The sequence below is a fragment of the Bos taurus genome, chromosome 19 (genome assembly GCF_002263795.3).
Source record: "Bos taurus isolate L1 Dominette 01449 registration number 42190680 breed Hereford chromosome 19, ARS-UCD2.0, whole genome shotgun sequence".
In the NCBI taxonomy this organism is placed as follows: Eukaryota; Metazoa; Chordata; class Mammalia; order Artiodactyla; family Bovidae; genus Bos; species Bos taurus.
Genome location: NC_037346.1, coordinates 23,902,703 through 23,922,154, shown reverse-complemented (window position 1 = coordinate 23,922,154; position 19,452 = coordinate 23,902,703). Strand labels below are relative to the sequence as shown.

General features: G+C 40.8%; 1 protein-coding gene, 1 long non-coding RNA gene and 1 pseudogene across 2 annotated transcripts in view; 1 reads left to right on the top strand and 2 right to left on the bottom strand.

The window, feature by feature from the left end:
* Window positions 1–19,452, bottom strand: part of LOC132343033 (uncharacterized) — a 109,398-nt gene that overhangs the window by 57,577 nt on the left and 32,369 nt on the right. The gene's annotated exons all lie outside the window — the stretch shown is intronic.
* OR1G4 (olfactory receptor family 1 subfamily G member 4) lies at window positions 6,328–7,476 on the top strand. Its single transcript, XM_002695722.4, has one exon. It carries the CDS (start codon window positions 6,421–6,423, stop codon window positions 7,474–7,476), a length of 1,056 nt encoding a protein of 351 aa, XP_002695768.2. The 5' UTR covers window positions 6,328–6,420.
* On the bottom strand, window positions 18,082–19,031 carry OR1E1OP (olfactory receptor family 1 subfamily E member 1O, pseudogene; annotated as a pseudogene).

Sequence of the window (19,452 nt, the reverse complement as noted above, 5' to 3'; positions counted from 1 at the left end):
CAAAAAAACACACCAAAACTACAAATACATATAGAGTAACTCTTACCGATAATGACCTGAAGACTAGCAGAATGGCTCTTCTGCAACCAAGGCTGTACAGAAACCCACACGGAGTCTGGCAGGAGGAGAAGGGAAGCAATCTAGTCAAGACCCACACCCATAACGAGTGAACCAGAGAAGCGGGGGACATGGGCTCAGTGATCCTCTGTGGGGATGGAGGGGTTCAAGCCACATATTAAGCAACCCAGACCTAGGATCCAACACCCAGAAGACAAGCCCACATATATGGCTTGAAAAACAAGAGGGGCTTATCAGAGGGCTATTAGAAACTGACACTGCTCTTAAAGAGCTTGTGCACAAATTTGGATATTCTCAATCCCAGTGAGGAGGCAGCACATAGGAAACCTCTTGGTGCTCTGGCCAACCTGCCAGGAAGACTCCAGCACATCCCTCAGCCCACACCAGACTCCTGCTCCAGCACCGCTCCCGACTAAAGAGGAGGCTACCATTGCCCATGCACGTGAGCATTCACCAGGGAAGGAGCAGAGCCAGGTCAGGACCCAGCCCTGCCTCTAGCCAGACAGAGACTGCAACTGCCAGTGCATGCTGCACCGTGGAAAAAGTGGAGATGGTTCAGCAAGGCCCTGCCGCCAGCCAGCGTGGAGACCGCAGCTGTTAGCAGGCACATGCGCATGCGCAAGAAGTAGACCCAGCCCAGGTCCTGGCCGATCCTTGAGCAAGGGTGAAAACCGCCATAACAATAACGCACATGCATGCATGCACCAGGGATGGAGCAGAGACACCTCAGTGGTGCTGCTCCAACCCCTCCGCTCAACCCCACTATATCCGAAGTACCCACACCAGGGAAGAAAGCAGAAACCAGCACAGAACCACCCACATCTCTGTCTTCCCAGCTCTGTCCACTCAGCTGTGCTATTGCCATTCCTGCGTGGTCAAATGGAGTCTGAGGGTCAAAGACCACATGTTCCAAATCATATTACATCCCTTATTAAAAGATCAGTTTACTAATTAACTTTTGCCCATGGTAGAAAAAAAAATTAAAGCAGATTTTTCAGCATAGAATTATGTGGTTATTTTATTCAATACAATGGAATAATGTGTTTAAACCATTAAATTACTGATTTAAGGGTGTATCATGCCAGCACTTCCAGCACACACATGAACTGGTTGTCCACTTTTCTAAAGAGACTCCAGTTAAGTTAGTCGCTTGTTCATGTCTGACTTTTTGCAACCCATGGACTGTAGCCCACTAGGCTCCTCTGTCCATGGGATTCTCCAGGCAAGAATACTGGAGTGGACTGACATTCCCTTCTCCAGGGGATCTTCCACACTCAGGGATCAAACCCGAGTTTCCTGCATTGCAGGCAGATCCTTTTACCATCTGAACCACGAGGGAAGCTCCACTTTCTAAAGAGACTCCCAGAATAACCCATATTCCCAGGTCACCCATGTTTGGTGTTGCTTTATTCTCTGTGTCCTTAATTAGGTGAACTTGGAGAAGATGGACTAGGAAGTGACCATTTCTAAAAGAAAGAAGATATGTCACTTGCTGGGTGTCATTTCAGCTTCCATGTGCCCCATAGATCTGCTTATGCAACTTACACATGAACAGGCTGCTGGTTACCTGCCATGATAAGGCATCCCAGCTTCTCACCCCTGGTCTCTCCAAAACAAAAGAGGGATAAATAGGACAAGTGGGTCGACACCAACTTAGCCTCACCTGGACTAGGATGATCAAGTCTAGAAAACAAGATAGTAAGGTACTCTCTGAGTCGAGAGTGGTTTAACTCATCTGGCCTTTTTCATAGTGCAGGAGGCCTCTGTCAGCACCTCCAGGAAAGGTTACAGAAAAAAAATCACAACAGTAAACACACTTGGTTTTTTTGCCAGCGAAAGGAATGTTAGGATCCTTTTGGGCCCACAGAGGTGTCACAGACAGGTCCCTCATGCTTTAGCACCCCCCCTCTCTTTTTTATTCTGCCTGTACCACACAGCACATGGGGTCCCAGTTCCCCAACCAGGGATGAGATGGAACCCTTGGCCCCTGCGTTAGAAGCTTGGCGTTTTAACTACTGGACCACCAGGGAAGTCCTGCCTTAACCTCTCTTGAACCAGTATACAGCAGGGACACATCAGTGGGTTCTCAGTTCTCGTGGCTTCTCAGAACCACACAGAATTAATTAACTTCAGTTTAACAGATCTTGAGATCAATCCAACCTACAGCTAAGAATGTGAAAGTCTCTCAGTCGTGTCCAACTCTTTGCAACCACATGGACTATACAGTCCACAGAATTCTCCAGGCCAGAATACTGGAGTGAGTAGCCTTTCCCTTCTCCAGGGGATCTTCCCAACCCAGGAATCGAACCCAGGTCTCTTGCATTTCAGGCAGATTCTTTACCAGCTGAGCCACAAGGGAAGCCCACAGACCATAATATGTTCCTGCAATTTCATCATCGTCCCTGGAGTATGAAATTGCAAGAACACATTTCTTGTGGGGCAAACATGAGCAGAAAATTCTGAAATAAATAGAAAAGGGATGCTCTGATGCTATGTGCTTGTTAGGCTCTATGTGGTATTCTGTGAATGCAGCTTTCTGGGATGTCATATACTGGTATGATTATAACCTCAACCCGGAGCTATTGTCTTTCATTCTCAGAACGGACAAAAATTAAAAGTTCTCTAATACTGTGAGACCAAAGAGAAAATTTGAGCAGATGAAGCAATAGCAACAATCATTATTTAACACACCCAGAGCATGAAGCAAATTTCCTCTTCTGCCTTTAAAAGCAGTTTTTGTCATCTTCTGATGGTCCACTGTAGGAGAGATGCGTGTGAAGCAAATAGAAGCCTGCCAGTAACACCTTCAGTGATTGGCAACAACAGCCAGGTAAGGATTAGAAAAGGAAGATACACGACTCCATGTTGCTCCTTTTTTCTCCCCCTTTCTCCTCTGTCTGTCCTACCCTATGGTCATTTGGGAACTTCTCTCTCACAAACAGTCCTGAAACAACAATGATATGCTGCTTTAGTGGACAAAAAGGGCAGACACCTGGGTCCTTAATCTTACAAGCTGAAAGTCATCATGCTATAAGAACAAAGCACGGGAATCAATGGCAACTTCTCTCCACAAATAATTCAAGATGATCCTGTTAACCTCCAGCCTCTGCAGGAAACACACATGTACCCACCCACACATATGCACAAACACACAAACATACACACTCATGCTCACACACCACATTAAGGCATTAAAAGGACATGGCTCCAGTAAGACAAGTTTCTCTGCTATTCATGGAATCTCCATCAAAGAGTGGCTGCATATATACTGCATTGTTTCCATTTTATAGATTTTTATGGTTTGCTTTAGGGGAAATTAATTTATTAATTGATTTATTTTTCAGTTAATTTTAATTAATTAATTAAATTTTCAGTAAGTGGTATGGTCACTGAGTGGTTCAAACCTCAAAATATGCTAAAATATACACATGAAAGGGTTTCCCTGGTGGCTCAGATGGTAAAGACTCCACCTGCAATGCAGGAGACCCAGGTTCAACTCCTGAGTCGGGAAGATCCCTGGAGAATGGAATGGCAACCCACTCTAGTATTCTTGCCTGGAGAACCCCTTGGACAGAGGAACCTGGAGGGCTATAATCCATGGGGTCGCAAAGAGTCGGACACGACTGAGTGACTAACACACACACATGAACAGTCCCTCCCTCCCCTGTGTCTTATTCATGCAATTCCCAGACCTCCAGCAAGTAGTTACTCTTATTGGTGTCTTGTTTATTCTTCTAGAGACTTTTAACAAACATACTAGTCAACCACTTACTGCTGCTTATTTATTATCTATTTACATATTATTTCTAGAAGTGGGATGAAACTATTTATATTTGGAACCACAATGAGAATGAGTTTGAGGTGTGTCCTAATCACTCTAATCCCCCCACCACCACCACCCAATTCTCTCAGTTTTTAACCTTATATCTTTTACTCCACTCCTCCCTAGATGCTTCTCTTTTTTTATATACTTTTAAAAATTTTTATGATTTATTTTCGACTGCTCTGAGTCTTCGTTGCTGCACATGGGCTTTCTCTAGTTGCAGTGTGGGGACTTCTCATTACAGTGGCTTCTCTTGCTGGGGAGCATGGGTTCCAGGGTGTTCGGGCTCAGTAGCTGTGGCATGTGGGCTTAGCTGCTTCCCACATTAAGGTTGGAACCCATATCCCCTGTACCAGCAAGTGATTTCTAACCACCGGCCCACCAAGGAAGTCCTCCCCGGATGTTTCTTTCCTTATCGATGGGGAACCTGGACTCTTTAAATTTCATTTTCATTCTCAAACTTGAACCTGAGTCCAGAAGGCATTCAAGTTAAATTCACCAAGAGTGCCTTTGCTTGTTTGACATCTTTATATCTCTGTAACCATAATGTTTCCTACATATTCCTATGGCCAGTACTTTATTTAATCACAGCTAAGGATGAAACCAGTAACAGAAAGGTTCAGGCTGCTCCCTATGACTGATATTACCTCTCTACAATCTCCCTTTCCATTCTTTCTACTCTTTGGTGTTTATTTATTCACATGATGGGTACTTACTAAGTACCTATTTGTACTAGGCTCAGGACTAATGTTAGAGTCCAAAGAGGAACAAGATAGACATCTCTGCCTACTCTCAGTGGTGCTCACAGTAGAATGAAAGACAGAGAGAGGTAAATAGATGGTCACAATCCAGAGCGACACATGCTGTGATGGGGGAGGCACCGGGCCAGGAGGGACTCGGTGAGCCTGAGTTTTTTGTGTGAGGGTAAGGAGGGAAGATTTCCTGGTGGCTGAATTGGTAAAGAATCTGCCTGTAATGCAGGAGATGCAAGCCTGATCCCTGGGTTGGGAAGAGCCCCTGGAGAAGGAAATGGCAACCCACTCCAGTATTCTTGCCTGGAAAATTCCATGGACAGAGGAGTCTGGTGGGTTACAGTCCATGGGGTCGCAAGAGTCAGACACAACTTAGCAACTAAACCACCCACCCAAGGAGGGAAAGCTTCCTAGCAGAACTAACATTTAAGCCGAGATCTGAAGTTTGGCATGTCTGATGAATGAGAGCGAGAAGACTACTCCAGCCCAAGAAAATAAGATGGGCAAAAGTCCAAAGTGAGACTGCATCTGGGTCTTTTAAAAAATTCAAAGTATAATTGGTACATAAGATGTGGAGTGCAGGAGGGAGGTTCATGATAACTGGAAACATCTATAATAAATACCAGTGGAGTCAAGGGACTTCAGGCCATGTTAACAAGTTTAGAGTCTATCCTGAGAGTAAAGAGGAGCCCCTGAAGGATTTCTCAGCTGGAGCAATAAAATCAGCTATGATGTGTTGAAAGCTCATTCTCTCTGTTGTGAGAACAGATGGCTGGTGGGTTTGCCTTGAGGCAAGGAGAACAACTGCCAAAATCTAAATAACAAATGTTACTGTCCAAGATGATGGCAGTGGCAGCTGGGCCTGAGGGAAGTGCGTAAATAGAGATAAATAGGTAAATTTCAGCTATATTGAGAAAATAAAATTACCACGATTTGATGGTACCTGAATGCAGACAGGGAGGAAGGAAAATGGGTCAGTAATGATACCCAGGTTTCTGGCCAAATGAGCTGTGTGGATAGTGGTGATAATGATTTCAGTATTGTTGTTTAGTCGCTTTCAGTATTAGATGTGCTTTTTTACCAATTCCCAAACCCGTTCTCCAGCAGCTATTCTTTTTGAAGCACTGGGAACATACGTTAAATACTTTTCTGACTCATGAAATCCCAGGATGGATTATCATAATGTCCACACGAATACCACAAGAGTTAAGCAAACTAACATGTCCAGCCTACTCCCCCAGATATATGTACTGGATTGAAAAGTGAAAGTGTTAGTCATTCAGTCATGTCCAACTTTGCAAACCCATGGACTGTAGCCAGCCAGGCTCCTCTGTCCATGGAATTCTCCAGGCAAGAATACAGGATTGGATTGCCATGCCCTTCTCCAAGGGTCGATCTCGACCCACGGATCGAACCAGGGTCTCTCTCTGCATTGCGGGCAGATTCATTACCATCTGAGCCACCAGGAAAGCCCATATTGGATTAACACTTATATAATAAAGTTTTTTCAAAAACCTCTTCTCCCATTGCAGACAAATCTTCAGTTTTCCATGGCACCAAGCACAAGCATTTGCAAACAGTCAGCTGAACTAGATGCAACTGGTATTTCTGCAGGTGGCATCACCAATTCAATGGACATGAACTTGGGCAAACTCCAGGAGATAGTGAGGGATAGGGAGGCCTGGCAGGCTATGGTCCATGGGGTAGCACAGAGTCAGACACAACTTGGTGATTGAACAACAAGCAGTTAAATATTGGAGATTTTATATGATTCAACCCCACCCTAGAATATCAACGCTGGAATATCTCATAATTTTCAGAGCTCACAATCCAGGGCTTACCAATCTCATTCAATTAACTCTACTTTCTGCTTACAGACAAATGGAATGGGAAAACTTGACCAGTGTCTCAGAATTTTTCCTTCTGGGACTCTCCCAACAGCCAGAGCAGCAGTGGCCCCTCTTTGGTCTGTTCCTGTCCATGTACCTGGTCACAGTGACGGGGAACCTCCTCATCATTCTGGCCATCACTGCCCATGCTCAACTCCACACTCCTATGTTCTTCTTCCTGGCCAACCTCTCCCTCACTGATATCTGCTTTGTTTCTACCACAATCCCCAAGACGCTGGCAAATATATGGGCCCAGAATCAGGTCATCTCCTACACAGGGTGTCTATCACAACTGTATTTTTTCTTGATGTTTGGGATGCTGGAGGCATCCCTCTTGGCTGTCATGGCCTATGACCGCTACGTGGCCTTATGCTACCCACTCCATTACATCATGGTCATGAGCCCTGGCCTCTGTGGCTTCCTAGTGTCTGCATCCTGGGTCACGAACGCCCTCCACTCCCTCCTACACACACTCTTGATGAGCAGCCTGTCCTTCTGTGCACACCAAGAGATTGCACACTTCTTCTGCGACATCAACCCCCTTCTGAGTCTGTCCTGCACAGACCCCTTCATCAATGAACTGGTGATCTTCACTGTAGGGGGTCTTATGGGTCTGGTTTGCGTACTTTGCCTGGTTATCTCTTATGCATACATTTTCTCCACAATCCTGAAGATCCCCTCAGCTCAGGGGAAGTGGAAAGCCTTTTCCACCTGCAGCTCTCACCTCTCTGTGGTCTCTCTATACTTTGGGAGTTCCTTTTGTGTTTACTTCAGCCCCCTCTCCAACCACTCGGCACAGAAGGATGCAGTTGCATCAGTGATGTACACGGTGGTAACTCCAATGCTAAATCCCTTTATCTATAGTTTGAGGAACAGAGACATTAAGTCTTCCCTAAAAAAGCTAATGTGGGCTAGGAAAATTCAGTCCTTTTAGTGGGAATGACTTCACATCTAATATGAGGGTTCCTACCCAATTACATTCACCACAATTAAGCAGGGAAGAATGAGAAAGGGAGAAAAAGTGGGGAATCTCACTTCTAAGACCTGTGATCTGAAATTGAAATATTCATGCCTAAGCTACAAGAAACATTAGAACAAACCCATTATCAGGGCAATATCATCAGCTTAAGTTCTTACGATCATAATGTTCTAGAATTATAGCCATCCAGTTGTATGATATCATAAAGGATGTGCTTGAATCTTTTGAAACCACATGAGATAGTGCACGGCCAAAATAAGGGAATATTTGGTTGTACTAGTGTATGTAGCCAAGAATAAACTCCAGGAAAATATAACTTTTTCCTGCCATCACTGGGACCTTGGTGACTTGGACCCCTACCAATAGCATTTTAACTCTGAGACTCCCCATGTCTGTGACACCCCTAGGCTGAAAGAACAGACACTGGGACTGGGAAGGGTCTGATGGGATGGAATCTTTAGCTAGACCTACTACAACATTTTACCAGGCATCCAAATCCCCATCCCTCCTAACACCTTAAATTTCACTTGAAAACTTCATTTTTATCTTTGGGGAAAATTTTGCAAGTCAATTTCACCCTTGCATCACTTGGCATAATGCCTGGCACCATTAAAATGTGTTAAATCCCACTGGCATAGTTGCAATCATAACGTTAGGGATCAGGAAAGAATGATTTTATGACTATTTCAAATCTCTCACCTGAATGATTGAAACCCCTCCTAGATATTCTCCAGTCCCCAGTTTCTCCTCACTCCATCCATTCTGTACACCACAGTCAGATGAATCTTCATAGAATATGATTATATCATCACAACACTATTAGAAAACTCAAATGGTTTTATGCTTCCTACAGAATAAAGTTCAAATGATTTACCCAAGCATTAGGTCTACCATCACCAGTTCATAACTTATATGACCCACAGAGAGCCCACATTGTTCTGTATTCAACTCAAGCCAATATCTGCATTATGCTGATTGTTATTGATGGTTACCAAAAAGCTAAGTCAGTAAACATTGGAGCAAATATACATGCAGTAGGTGCCCCAAGACCAGTTAGATTCTATAAGAAAATGAAAAGTTACTACAGGGTGATATTTTTCATTCTCTTTAGGTACCTGGCTGTAAGCGTCCATAACATAGATTGTGATTTCTGTTGATAATATGTTTTCCAGTGGAAGTCAGTTGTTGATAGCTTGTGCGTGCATGCTAAGTCACTTCAGTCATGTCCGACTCCTTGTGACCCTATGGACTGTAGCCCACCTGGCTCCTCTGTCCATGGGATTCTCCAGGCAAGAATACTGAAATGGGTAGCCATTCCCTTCTCCAGGGGGTCTTCCTGACCCAAGGATCGAACCCGTGTCCCTTACATCTCCTGCACTGGCAGGCGGGTTCTTTACCACTAGCACTGCCTGGGAAGCCCCTGTTGATAGCTCACCTACTCCCTATTCACCTGAGAGTAAGTTCCCACACTATCTTCTGTCAATAAAATATAGTATAGCAAAGTGGTAGACAGCACTAGCTCCAGAGTTAGACAAGCAAGTTCAAAGCTTAGTTTTGCCACTTGTAAGCTGTGTGACTCTAGGAAGTTCCTTAACCTTTCAGAGCAAGTATAACTTACCTCATTGTGTTGTCAGGAAGTTTGAATGTGGTACTGTCTGTAAAGCATGGTTTGTAATGAATTGGATATGAATGCAACCATGTACTTCCTAGAATATAGTTATATTTTCAATAAATGTTAGCTACTGTAGTAGTAGTTCTTGTTAAAATGAAAGGTGAGCAAGCATCAGATTATGTGAATTCACTCTCAAGCACTGCTGCTAAGGACTGCCTATGGCCTGCACTGTGAAACCAGAAGGCATCCTATCATTCTTGCGGAGAACATCGTGGGATTTAATGCAGGATTTCTCACTTACTGGGATTCACATGCGGGGAAGATTTCTGTCTACCTTTGAAATCATGCTTGTCCTGGTAGTTCAGACGGTTAAGAATCTGCCTGCAATGCAGGACACCTAGGTTCAGTCCCTGAGTCAGGAAGAGCCCCTGGAGAAGGGAATGGCTACCCACTTGGGGTGCTTAAATTTAAGGTGAAATTTTACCTAAATACACAGGTTTGCACCGTCCCATATTCCCACCTAATTCATTGACAGTTGTGCATCTTTGACTGTTTAAATTAACATTCACTAGTATTTTTAGTGCTACCTTTTAACTTAAATTATATGTTACTCTTTCACACTGACATTTTGTATGTGAATTTTCATGTAACAACAGTTTTCATGTTTGAATTATAATTCATAATTATATCTTTTGAGGTGTGTCAACACACTCTTACACCATAGTTTTGTCAAAGATTGTATAGTTTTGTCAAAGATTTGTTTTACTGTGCTATTTGAAGATTAACTCGCATCTTTGAATATGAAAAAAAGATCATTTCAACAAACATTACTTTATTGTGTGGTTTATTCTCCTAGCCTAGAGTCCTAAAAATAAATACATCCACATATACTTATTACTTGTTTTAAAGCTCATATTCTATACTGCCAAATTGCTACCAAATAAAACTGTTTCTGCAAGATCTCACCAATACTGCTTCACTATTGTTATTCATTCTACTAGCTTAATAAATATTGTTCAGTCGCTAAGTCGTAGCAGATTCTTTGCGACCCCATGCACTGCAGGGCCCCAGGCTTCCCTATCCGTCACCATGTCCCTGAGTTTGCTTAAATTCACACCCATTGAGTTGGTGATGCTATCCAACCATCTCATCCTGTTATCCCTTTCTCTTACAGCAAAATAAAATCATTGGTAGAGTTCCTAAAAATGGAAAATTATTTCTGTCATCTATGATTATAGCAAATCTTCTGCATTGCCACTTCTTACCCACAAAAATATTTAATAAGTAGACATTTGTAAATGAAGCATATGGTTCCTTTCGACGTCACAAAAGTTCAGGGCCATTTTCAGAATTTATGTCCCATGGCGAAGCATGTAGCCTAGTCATGTTTGCACAGAACAATGATTACCTTACTTTTTTCTCTTCTCCTATTACCTTTTCCCACTCTCCCCATGCCTCAGCTTTATCATGTAACTATCCCAAGCCTTTAGCCTTTAGGGGATACAGATTTGACATTTGTTCTTCTCACTTGGCTGCCTCATGGATAAACCGTTTCTCTGCTGCAAACCATGGAATCACAGGATTTGGCTTGCTGTAAATCAGGCAAACGAATCTGGTTCAGTAAGATGTGAAAACAACCTGTGTCTGTTGATGCATGAATGGATTAAGATATTGTGGTATAAACACACAACGGAATATTAGTTGGCTTTAAAAAAAGGAGCTCCTGCCTTTGTGACAAAACATGGATCAACCTGAAGGATATCATGCTAGATGAAATAAGCCAGACACAGAAATAAAAATACTGCATGATCTCACTTACATACAGACTCTAAAAAAAGTTAAATTCATAGAAGTAGAAAGCAGAATCATCGCTACCAGGGTTGGGAGATGCGGGTAAGAGGACATGTTTTCTTTTTTTTATTTTATTTTATTTTATTTTTAAACTTTACAATATTGTATTAGTTTTGCCAAATATCAAAATGAATCTGCCACAGGTATACCTGTGTTCCCCATCCTGAACCCTCTTCCCTCCTCCCTCCCCATACCCTCCCTCTGGGTTGTCCCAGTGCACCAGCCCCAAGCATCCAGTATCGTGCATCAAACCTGGACTGGCGACTCGTTTCATACATGATATTATACACGTTTCAATGCCATTCTCCCAAATCTCCCCACCCTCTCCCTCTCCCACAGAGTCCATAAGACTGATCTATACATCTGTGTCTCTTTTGCTGTCTCGTACACAGGGTTATTGTTACCATCTTTCTAAATTCCATATATATGCATTAGTATACTGTATTGGTGTTTTTCTTTCTGGCTTACTTCACTCTGTATAATGGGTTCCAGTTTCATCCATCTCATTAGAACTGATTCAAATGTATTCTTTTTAATGGCTGAGTAATACTCCATTGTGTATATGTACCACAGCTTTCTTATCCATTCATCTGCTGATGGTCATCTAGGTTGCTTCCATGTCCTGGCTATTATAAACAGTGCTGCGATTTATCAGAGAAATGCAAATCAAAATCACTATGAGGTACCATTTCACGCCAGTCAGAATAGCTGCGATCCAAAAGTCTACAAGCAATAAATGCTGGAGAGGGTGTGGAGAAAAGGGAACTCTCTTACACTGTTGGTGGGAATGCAAACTAGTACAGCCACTATGGAGAACAGTGTGGAGATTCCTTAAAAAACTGGAAATACAACTGCCTTATGATCCAGGACATGTTTTCAAAGAGCCCAAAGTTGTAGTCAGGTAGGATTAGTCAAGTCTAGAGATTTAATTACAGCATAGTTAATAATACTGTATTATATACTGGAACTTTGCTAAGAGAGTAGACCTCAAGTGCTCTCATCATGAAAGAAAATGCTGGAGATAGAGATGTTAATTAGCTTGATTGTAGTAATCATTTCAGTATGTACATGTATATCAAAACATCATGTTGTACACCTTAAATACATACAATTTAAATTTAATAAAAGGCAATGAATACACAAAAATAATTCTAGCAAAAGATTTGGGAGCTGTTTACTCAGGAGAATGCAAAGTGTTATTGAAATAAATAATAAAGAAGTGGAGAAATACACCATGTCTAAGACTTAGAGGACTCAATATTGCAAAGAAACCCATTCTCTTCCTAATTAATCTAGTTTCAATGCAATACAATTCAAAATCCTAGCCAGTCTTTTTTTAGAGAAATTAACCAGCCAAAATGGAAATGGAAATTGAGAGTCAAAAATAGGCAAAGAAATACTAAAGAAAACTAAAGAATTTAAACCATGTAACAATGCCATTAAAAGATACAGTAATTAATGAGTGGAGTATTGACGCAAGGATAAACAACTGAGAAATGGAACAGAATAGAGTCCAGAAACAGATTCACAGAGGTGCAGTCATCTGACTAATGGGAAATACAGCAGGAAAAAGATGGTCATTTCAATAAATGGGACTGGATTAGTTAGATATCAATATTTGTGGGGAGAACATATCTTCTTGACCTCTACCTCACCCGATATCATAACCAACACTAGATTAATAGCAGATCTAAAGGTTAAAGGGAAAGCAATAAATAGTTCAGGAGTAAAATATAGGAGACCATTATTAAAGATTTAGTGAAGATTTCTTAGAAAAGATACAAAAAGGAATAAAGATAAAATGATAAATTAATCTATACTGACATTAAAATCTTCTCTCTCCATCATTGAGTAAAAACCAGTTGTATTCTTACTACAACGTCTCATGAATTCATAGCTGCAACATATAATTACAAATCAACCTAAAAATATCCATAGAAAAATGGGCTAAAGGCCTGAAAAGAGAATTTACACCACAAAATATACTTATTAAAATAGTAACCATATGAAAAGACACTTGACTTCAGTAGTCATCAAGGAAATGCAAATTTAAAACATACATACTAACACTACACACAGACTAAAACAGCTTAAATAAAAGGATGGGAAAATGTCAGATAATTAGGAACAACTGGAACTCTCATATGCTGTGAAAGGGGAGGAAAACTGGCACAAGAACTTGGGGAAACTGTCTAGAACTATCTACTAAAATTAGATATATGACAGACAAGAGTATAAACAACATACGTTCATTGATATAAAGTATAAAATGGGTAAAACTAAATTATACTGCTAGGAGTGATTACTCATGCAGGAATAATGACAAGATAATATGAGGGGTATTACAGAGTGTGGAAAACGTGTTTGTTATGTGAGGACTGGTTACTCATATTTTTCAGTTTGTAAAAATTCCTGCCGAAATTTTCAGATTTGGTTTCATTTCATAAGCTTTGCAAACGTCAATGTTCATTATGTCTGATTATCATACCACCTGGAGTCCTTTTCTGTCTTTCATCTGCTGGTTCTTATCTTTGATACCTCATTTCCTTGTGTATCTGCTTCTCTTTGGTCTTGTGCTTGATATTCTGTTTGAAAAAATTCTTCAGAGAAATAATTTGAAGGCTACAGTGACTTTATTTTCCTCTAAACATGGGTTTTTTTCCATTACTTTTACTTAGTATTTGGAGTCACTAGCAATGTGGGCTTATGAGTGTGTGCTCAGTCACGTCTGACTGTTTGTGATGCTATGGACTGAAGCCCGCCAGGCTCCTCTGTCCATGGGATTTCCCAGGCAAGAATACTGGAATGGGTTGCCATGCCAGATCCAAGGGATCTTCCCAACCCAGGGATCGAATCCGGGCTTCCTGCATTGCAGGCGAATTCTTTACTATCTGAGCCACCAGGAAATATGGGCTCATTCCGATTCAAATTTCATACTTAAGACTTTCCATTCCCCTGGTAACTCAAAGCCAGGAAGGAGCACATGCTGGATGTCTTCTTTAACTCTGGTGTATTCTTAAACTTCTAGGAACCCTTTTAAGAAGGCTTCCTAAAAGGAAGACTTCCCCATATGGAACTTGTTTATTCCTTGTAAATAAAATTCCTTTCCCAAGACCTTTTCTTATAGATATTAACACTGGAGCAATTATCCGGGTTCATCTCAACAAACTGTCGTGGGACTGCTTCCCCAAGGCCTCATCAAAACTGATAGTAGCGTGCTCCTAGTACACTCCTTTTTCTTTGAGTGTGAGACTGAAGCATCATTTCTCAGATCATCATCCTCATCAGGGCATCCACAGCCTTCCATTCTGTCTCCTCTCTCATAGGGACAGAAGATCCAGGCACTAATACCTTCTTCCCATCTTTAGCCAGTAGGACAAGTCACTAAGCCCTACTGACAAAGCAGTGTCTTAGGGTCCTCTGTGTCCTGACTGAATTTTCATCCTATATAGGAGGAAACTGGAGGCAGCAGAACCAAGAGACTCTGAGAGCCACACGAACAGAGAGTAAGGTATGGACATCACAAGCTCATGTTGTCTCTTTTCTACTTTCCCTATCTTCTCGTTTCTCTGTCTCAAAAACACAGTCACAAAATTGCAAGAGCATTCATACAATCCAATTCCTTAGTATTTAAAGATAATATAAAATGTCATCTAATTCTTATAGCATGCTATAAAATGCTGTCACATGCCTTGCTGCACCTGCTTCTCAAACTTGCAAGAAGGTCCTCATGGACGAGATGAAGTGGCTCTGGGAAGATGTAGAACTGCCTATCTGCGTGATTAACTGGGTCTTCCCAGGTGGCACTAGTGGGTAAAGAACCTGCCTGCCAACGTAGGAGACATAAGAGACACAGGTTCCATCCCTGGGTTTGGAAGATTCCCTGGAGGAGAGCATGGCAACCCACTCCAGTATTCTTGCCTGGAGAATCCCCATGGACAGAAGGGCCTGGCTGGCTACCGGCCATGGGGTCGCAAAGAGTCAGACACAACTGAGCGACTAAGCACAGCACAGCACAACAGTAATACGAGAATTTTGTAGCATAAGATTCTTCAACTTAGGCTTTCCAATGGCTAAGCAGGTGAAGAATCCACCTGCAATGCAGGAAACACAGGAGACACGGGTTCAATCCCGGGTCAGGAAGATTCCCTGGAAGAAGAAATGGCAACCCACTCTAGTATTCTTACCTGAAAAATCCCATGGACAGAGAGGCCTGGAAGGCTATAGTCCAAAGGGTCACAAAGAGTCGGACATGACTGAGCTACTAAGCACACAGCATGCATCCTTCAATTTACCTGACCACAGTACTACAATGCCAAGAATATTTCTTTCTGGAAAAATACAGTATTCCAACATGTTTAGTAAATAAGCAAAATGAAACTGTGTCAAAACTATTTTACTTTAAGCAAATCTTACAATGACCACTGTACAGAAAATTATGACATGAAAAATTTAACAAGCAGAAACTAAAACTAAATGTTTAAATGGTTTATTTTTCCATATAATTATAAAATGAACAATGATATTGTGAAATTCTGTTGTATTAAATGAAATAATTGGGCATCAAATCTTTTAGAGATTTTTGAGGATCTTTAGGATTTAGCAAAAATTCTGTGCTTCAAACAGAGACAAGCATTCATATGTCTGTTACCACATGAGAATACAGGCAAATAATACCACTCAATTCACCATATTTGTTTGTGTTGTTGATGAAAAGTTTGATCATTCCTCAGAAATTTTGGCTAAGACTCTCCTAACAGGTTCAATATCAAGATATTAGTTAAAAATATGTTGGGGGAAAGAAAAGCTTCATATTTTTAATGTGAGATGGTTGAAATTACTGGCTACAAATTGTATTCTGGCCATATTGGTAATAATATCAAACATTTTAAAAAATAAAATCCAAAGTGGCAATATTTTGCATGACACTGAATATGAGTTTACTTTTTGAAGTGATTTTTCAATGCTAAAAAGTAAAAAATGAAGCCCATCACAGAACAGTGATTAATATCATAAGTTGAATGTGTTCCCCAAAATTGAACTGGTCATCCAACACTCTACTTAATAACTTGGATACACAAGATGGTGGCCTTGGGTACTGCATGGAGGTTAGGCAACATGGGGCCAAAAGGTCTTTGGAAATGTTTAAAGAAAATGAGTTACTCATGTGAGGCAAAAGAAAATATTTTAACTTAAATATTTGCAAAGCTTTGATTAAATACACGGCCTTGGTTTGACACTGAAAATCATGTAACCACTCTGAATATTTCTCTGCAAAGGCATCCACAAATAATTAAACAAATAAATAATTCAATTGACTGATTCCTTTTTTTTAAACTGTGTCTTTGCAAACTTAATTTGGCAAAGAATAATGCAAGCTAATTGCTAAAATGCATTTACAGAAATGAAAGTAATAACCTGTCTAGATATCTAAAATTATAGAGTTGAAGAATGAATTATTTTAAAAGATTTCTTTATTACCAATTATATGACAATAAAATAATATTATGTGTTATATGAACATTTTAGCTCACCTCTCTCAATAGGATGGTGTAAATAAAGAGCAAAAAAAAACATTAATGATATAGTGCAATGTAATATTGAAAAATATATAGCAACCTCAGATTATCAAAATTCTATTTATATCATCAGAAAAGCAACTCTAAATATAAAAATGCTTGTGCAAAAATTTGACCTATATTCAAAGTGCATGCATTTGCAAACAGCTCTTATCTATTATTAAACAGGAAAAAAAACCTCTAAATATCACTCCTGGTTATTAGACCCAAGTCTGAATTTTCTACTAGGTAATTCAAGAGAAAACAAACGATGTCACACTAGTCAGAAAGAAAACTGCCAGATTTTGTTTCTAAATCAAAGGAGTAATAAGATACAATAATATATTTCATGATTAAATATTTCTATTTTCAATTAGAATTTATTCAATATGAAAGTTATATCATCTCTAGTAGCATAGATTTTTGAGTTATGGTAGAGGTATATATACTCCATGTATTCATAAAATAAAATATCTTTGACCATATCCCTGCAGTTGAGTTTTCTTAAATCTGATACACTTTACACTCATCATATTTCTTGCTTGGCTCCCAGGAATACAATTTACAACTTCTGTTCTATAATTTCTGGTTTTGTATGAGGAAAATAGCAATTCAATGCCTCAATAAGAAATATGAAGAGGACATGAAAAATCAGCTTGATTGATTGACAAGTGATTGGAACTGGACAGAATCCACCGTTACAACGGAAGGGAGTAAGATTCTATAGTCTGAAGATGCAGTATTGTATGGTCATGGAGATCTAGAGCTGTGAAGCCAAACCACCTGTGTTCAGATCTTAACTACACCACTTACTTCTTATGTGATGTTGGACAGTAAATTAATGTTTCTATCACTTTGTCTGTAAAGAGGAAAATAGGAGCAACATCATAGAGGTGGTAGATTAATAGATGGGAAAAGTGCCTGACACATACAAAAACACTCAGTAAGTGTTTTCTATTTATTATCTCTCTTAAAGGAAGGTTGCTCTGATCTGGTCCCAAAAAGTAATATTAAGAATAAAATGCTGTAAGTATATGCATGGAGATAAGGTAGTAAGAAATGCTTTTAATCATGGTGATAAAAGTGAAGGTGTATCAGAAATAGAGAACTCCAGGAGTCTCTGTGCTTCTGTGAGCCAGAAAGCGTACATTTCATTCTTTCTTCATTTGTGAACATCACTAAGGATTTTTGAGCAGGAAGAAAGCAATGATTTCAGTGATGCTTGAAAAGCTAATTCCTGAATTGACATGGGTAGTAGACATTCTGCACAAAAAATATATAAATCTTGTTTTCAAACATGAATCCCACCTGGGAAGAGGAAAATAAAGATGCAGAGCAGATGGTTTCCTGACCTCAATTCCACTTCAAACAAAGCTTCCTGGTCATCATATTTTCATATTAGCCTTTATTGTGGGGTTTTGCTTGAATAAAAAGGTTAATGGCTTTAAAACTGAAAAAAGAAAGCCACTGATTTAGAGTAATACTCCACTGGCAACATTATCATAACCACTGAATTAAATAGTGTAAAAATCCCAATTGTTACCATTTTAGAGAGAAAGATATTTTCTTTTTCCAAAAGACTCTTCCAAGGGCTCTTTTCATGTCTCTGTTCTTTAGGCTGTATACGAAGGAGTTCAGTATGGGCGTCACCACAGTGTACATCACGGCCATCACAGTCTCCTTAACAGTAGAATTATTAGTTGATGGGCACAAGTAGACACCAATAATTGTCCCATAGAAGAGAGACACCACGGAGAGGTGGGAGCCACAGGTGGAGAAGGCCTTGTGGATACCGCTGGCAGAAGGAACTTTGAGGATGGAGGAGACAATTCGTGCATAGGACATGATGATGAATAGAAATGGGATCACAAGAATGAGTCCTCCCATGAAAAGTATCACCAACCCATTGACTCGAGTATCAGAGCAGGACACCTTCAACAAAGTAGATGTGTCACTGAAAAAGTGAGGAATCACATTGTCAGCGCAGAAGGACAGCCTAGCCATGAGCACGGTGTGCAACATGGCATGGGCAGTGGTCAGCACCCAGGACAGCGCCAGCAGGGCGAGACACAGCCTGGGGCTCATGATGGCGGTGTTGTGCAGGGGAAAGCAGATGGCCACGTAGTGGTCATAGGCCATGGCCACAAGCAGGAAGCTCTCAAGAACTCCAAAAAACAGTAAAAATACATCTGGGCCAGACAGCCTGCGTAGGGGATGGACAGGACTTGGCTCTTCACATTCTGCAACAGCTTAGGCATTGTGACAGAGGAGAAGCAGAGGTCAGAGAAAGACAGGTTACTGAGAAACAAATACATGGGTGTGTGGAGGTGGGGGTCCAGTCAAATCAGGAGCATTATGAGGAGGTTCCCCAGGACGGTGGCAACATACATGGCCAGGAACAGAGCATAGAACAGGTTTTGATGCTCTGGCTGGATAGGCAGGCCCAGAAGGAGGAACTCTGAGATGATGGTTTGGTTCCTCTTTGTCATTTGATAACTCGATTATTTATAAAAAGTCACAGACCTTAAATCCAAATATAAAAAATAAATAATGCGTATAGCATGTGGCTTATTGTCAAATGGTGGATGACTGAGAATTTAGGCACAGGCGGCAGGTGACGCTACTGAAACTCCCCCTTCAAAGTCTGCAATAACATTCATGTCTCTAAATTCAATAACATATCCCATTCAGTACAAATGATCACTTTTCCCTTTGTAGGACTCTCTCATCTCTTGGCCATGGTGATACCTCATGCTCCTGTTTTATTCTGGCTTCCATAACAACGCCTTCTTCACACAGTCATTAGAGAAGTCTTTGTGCCAAGTCATCCTTTGAATATTGGGGATCCTCAGCGTATTGTCCTTCTACTCTTATTCAGCCCACACCATTCTTCCGAGCTACAGACCTGGG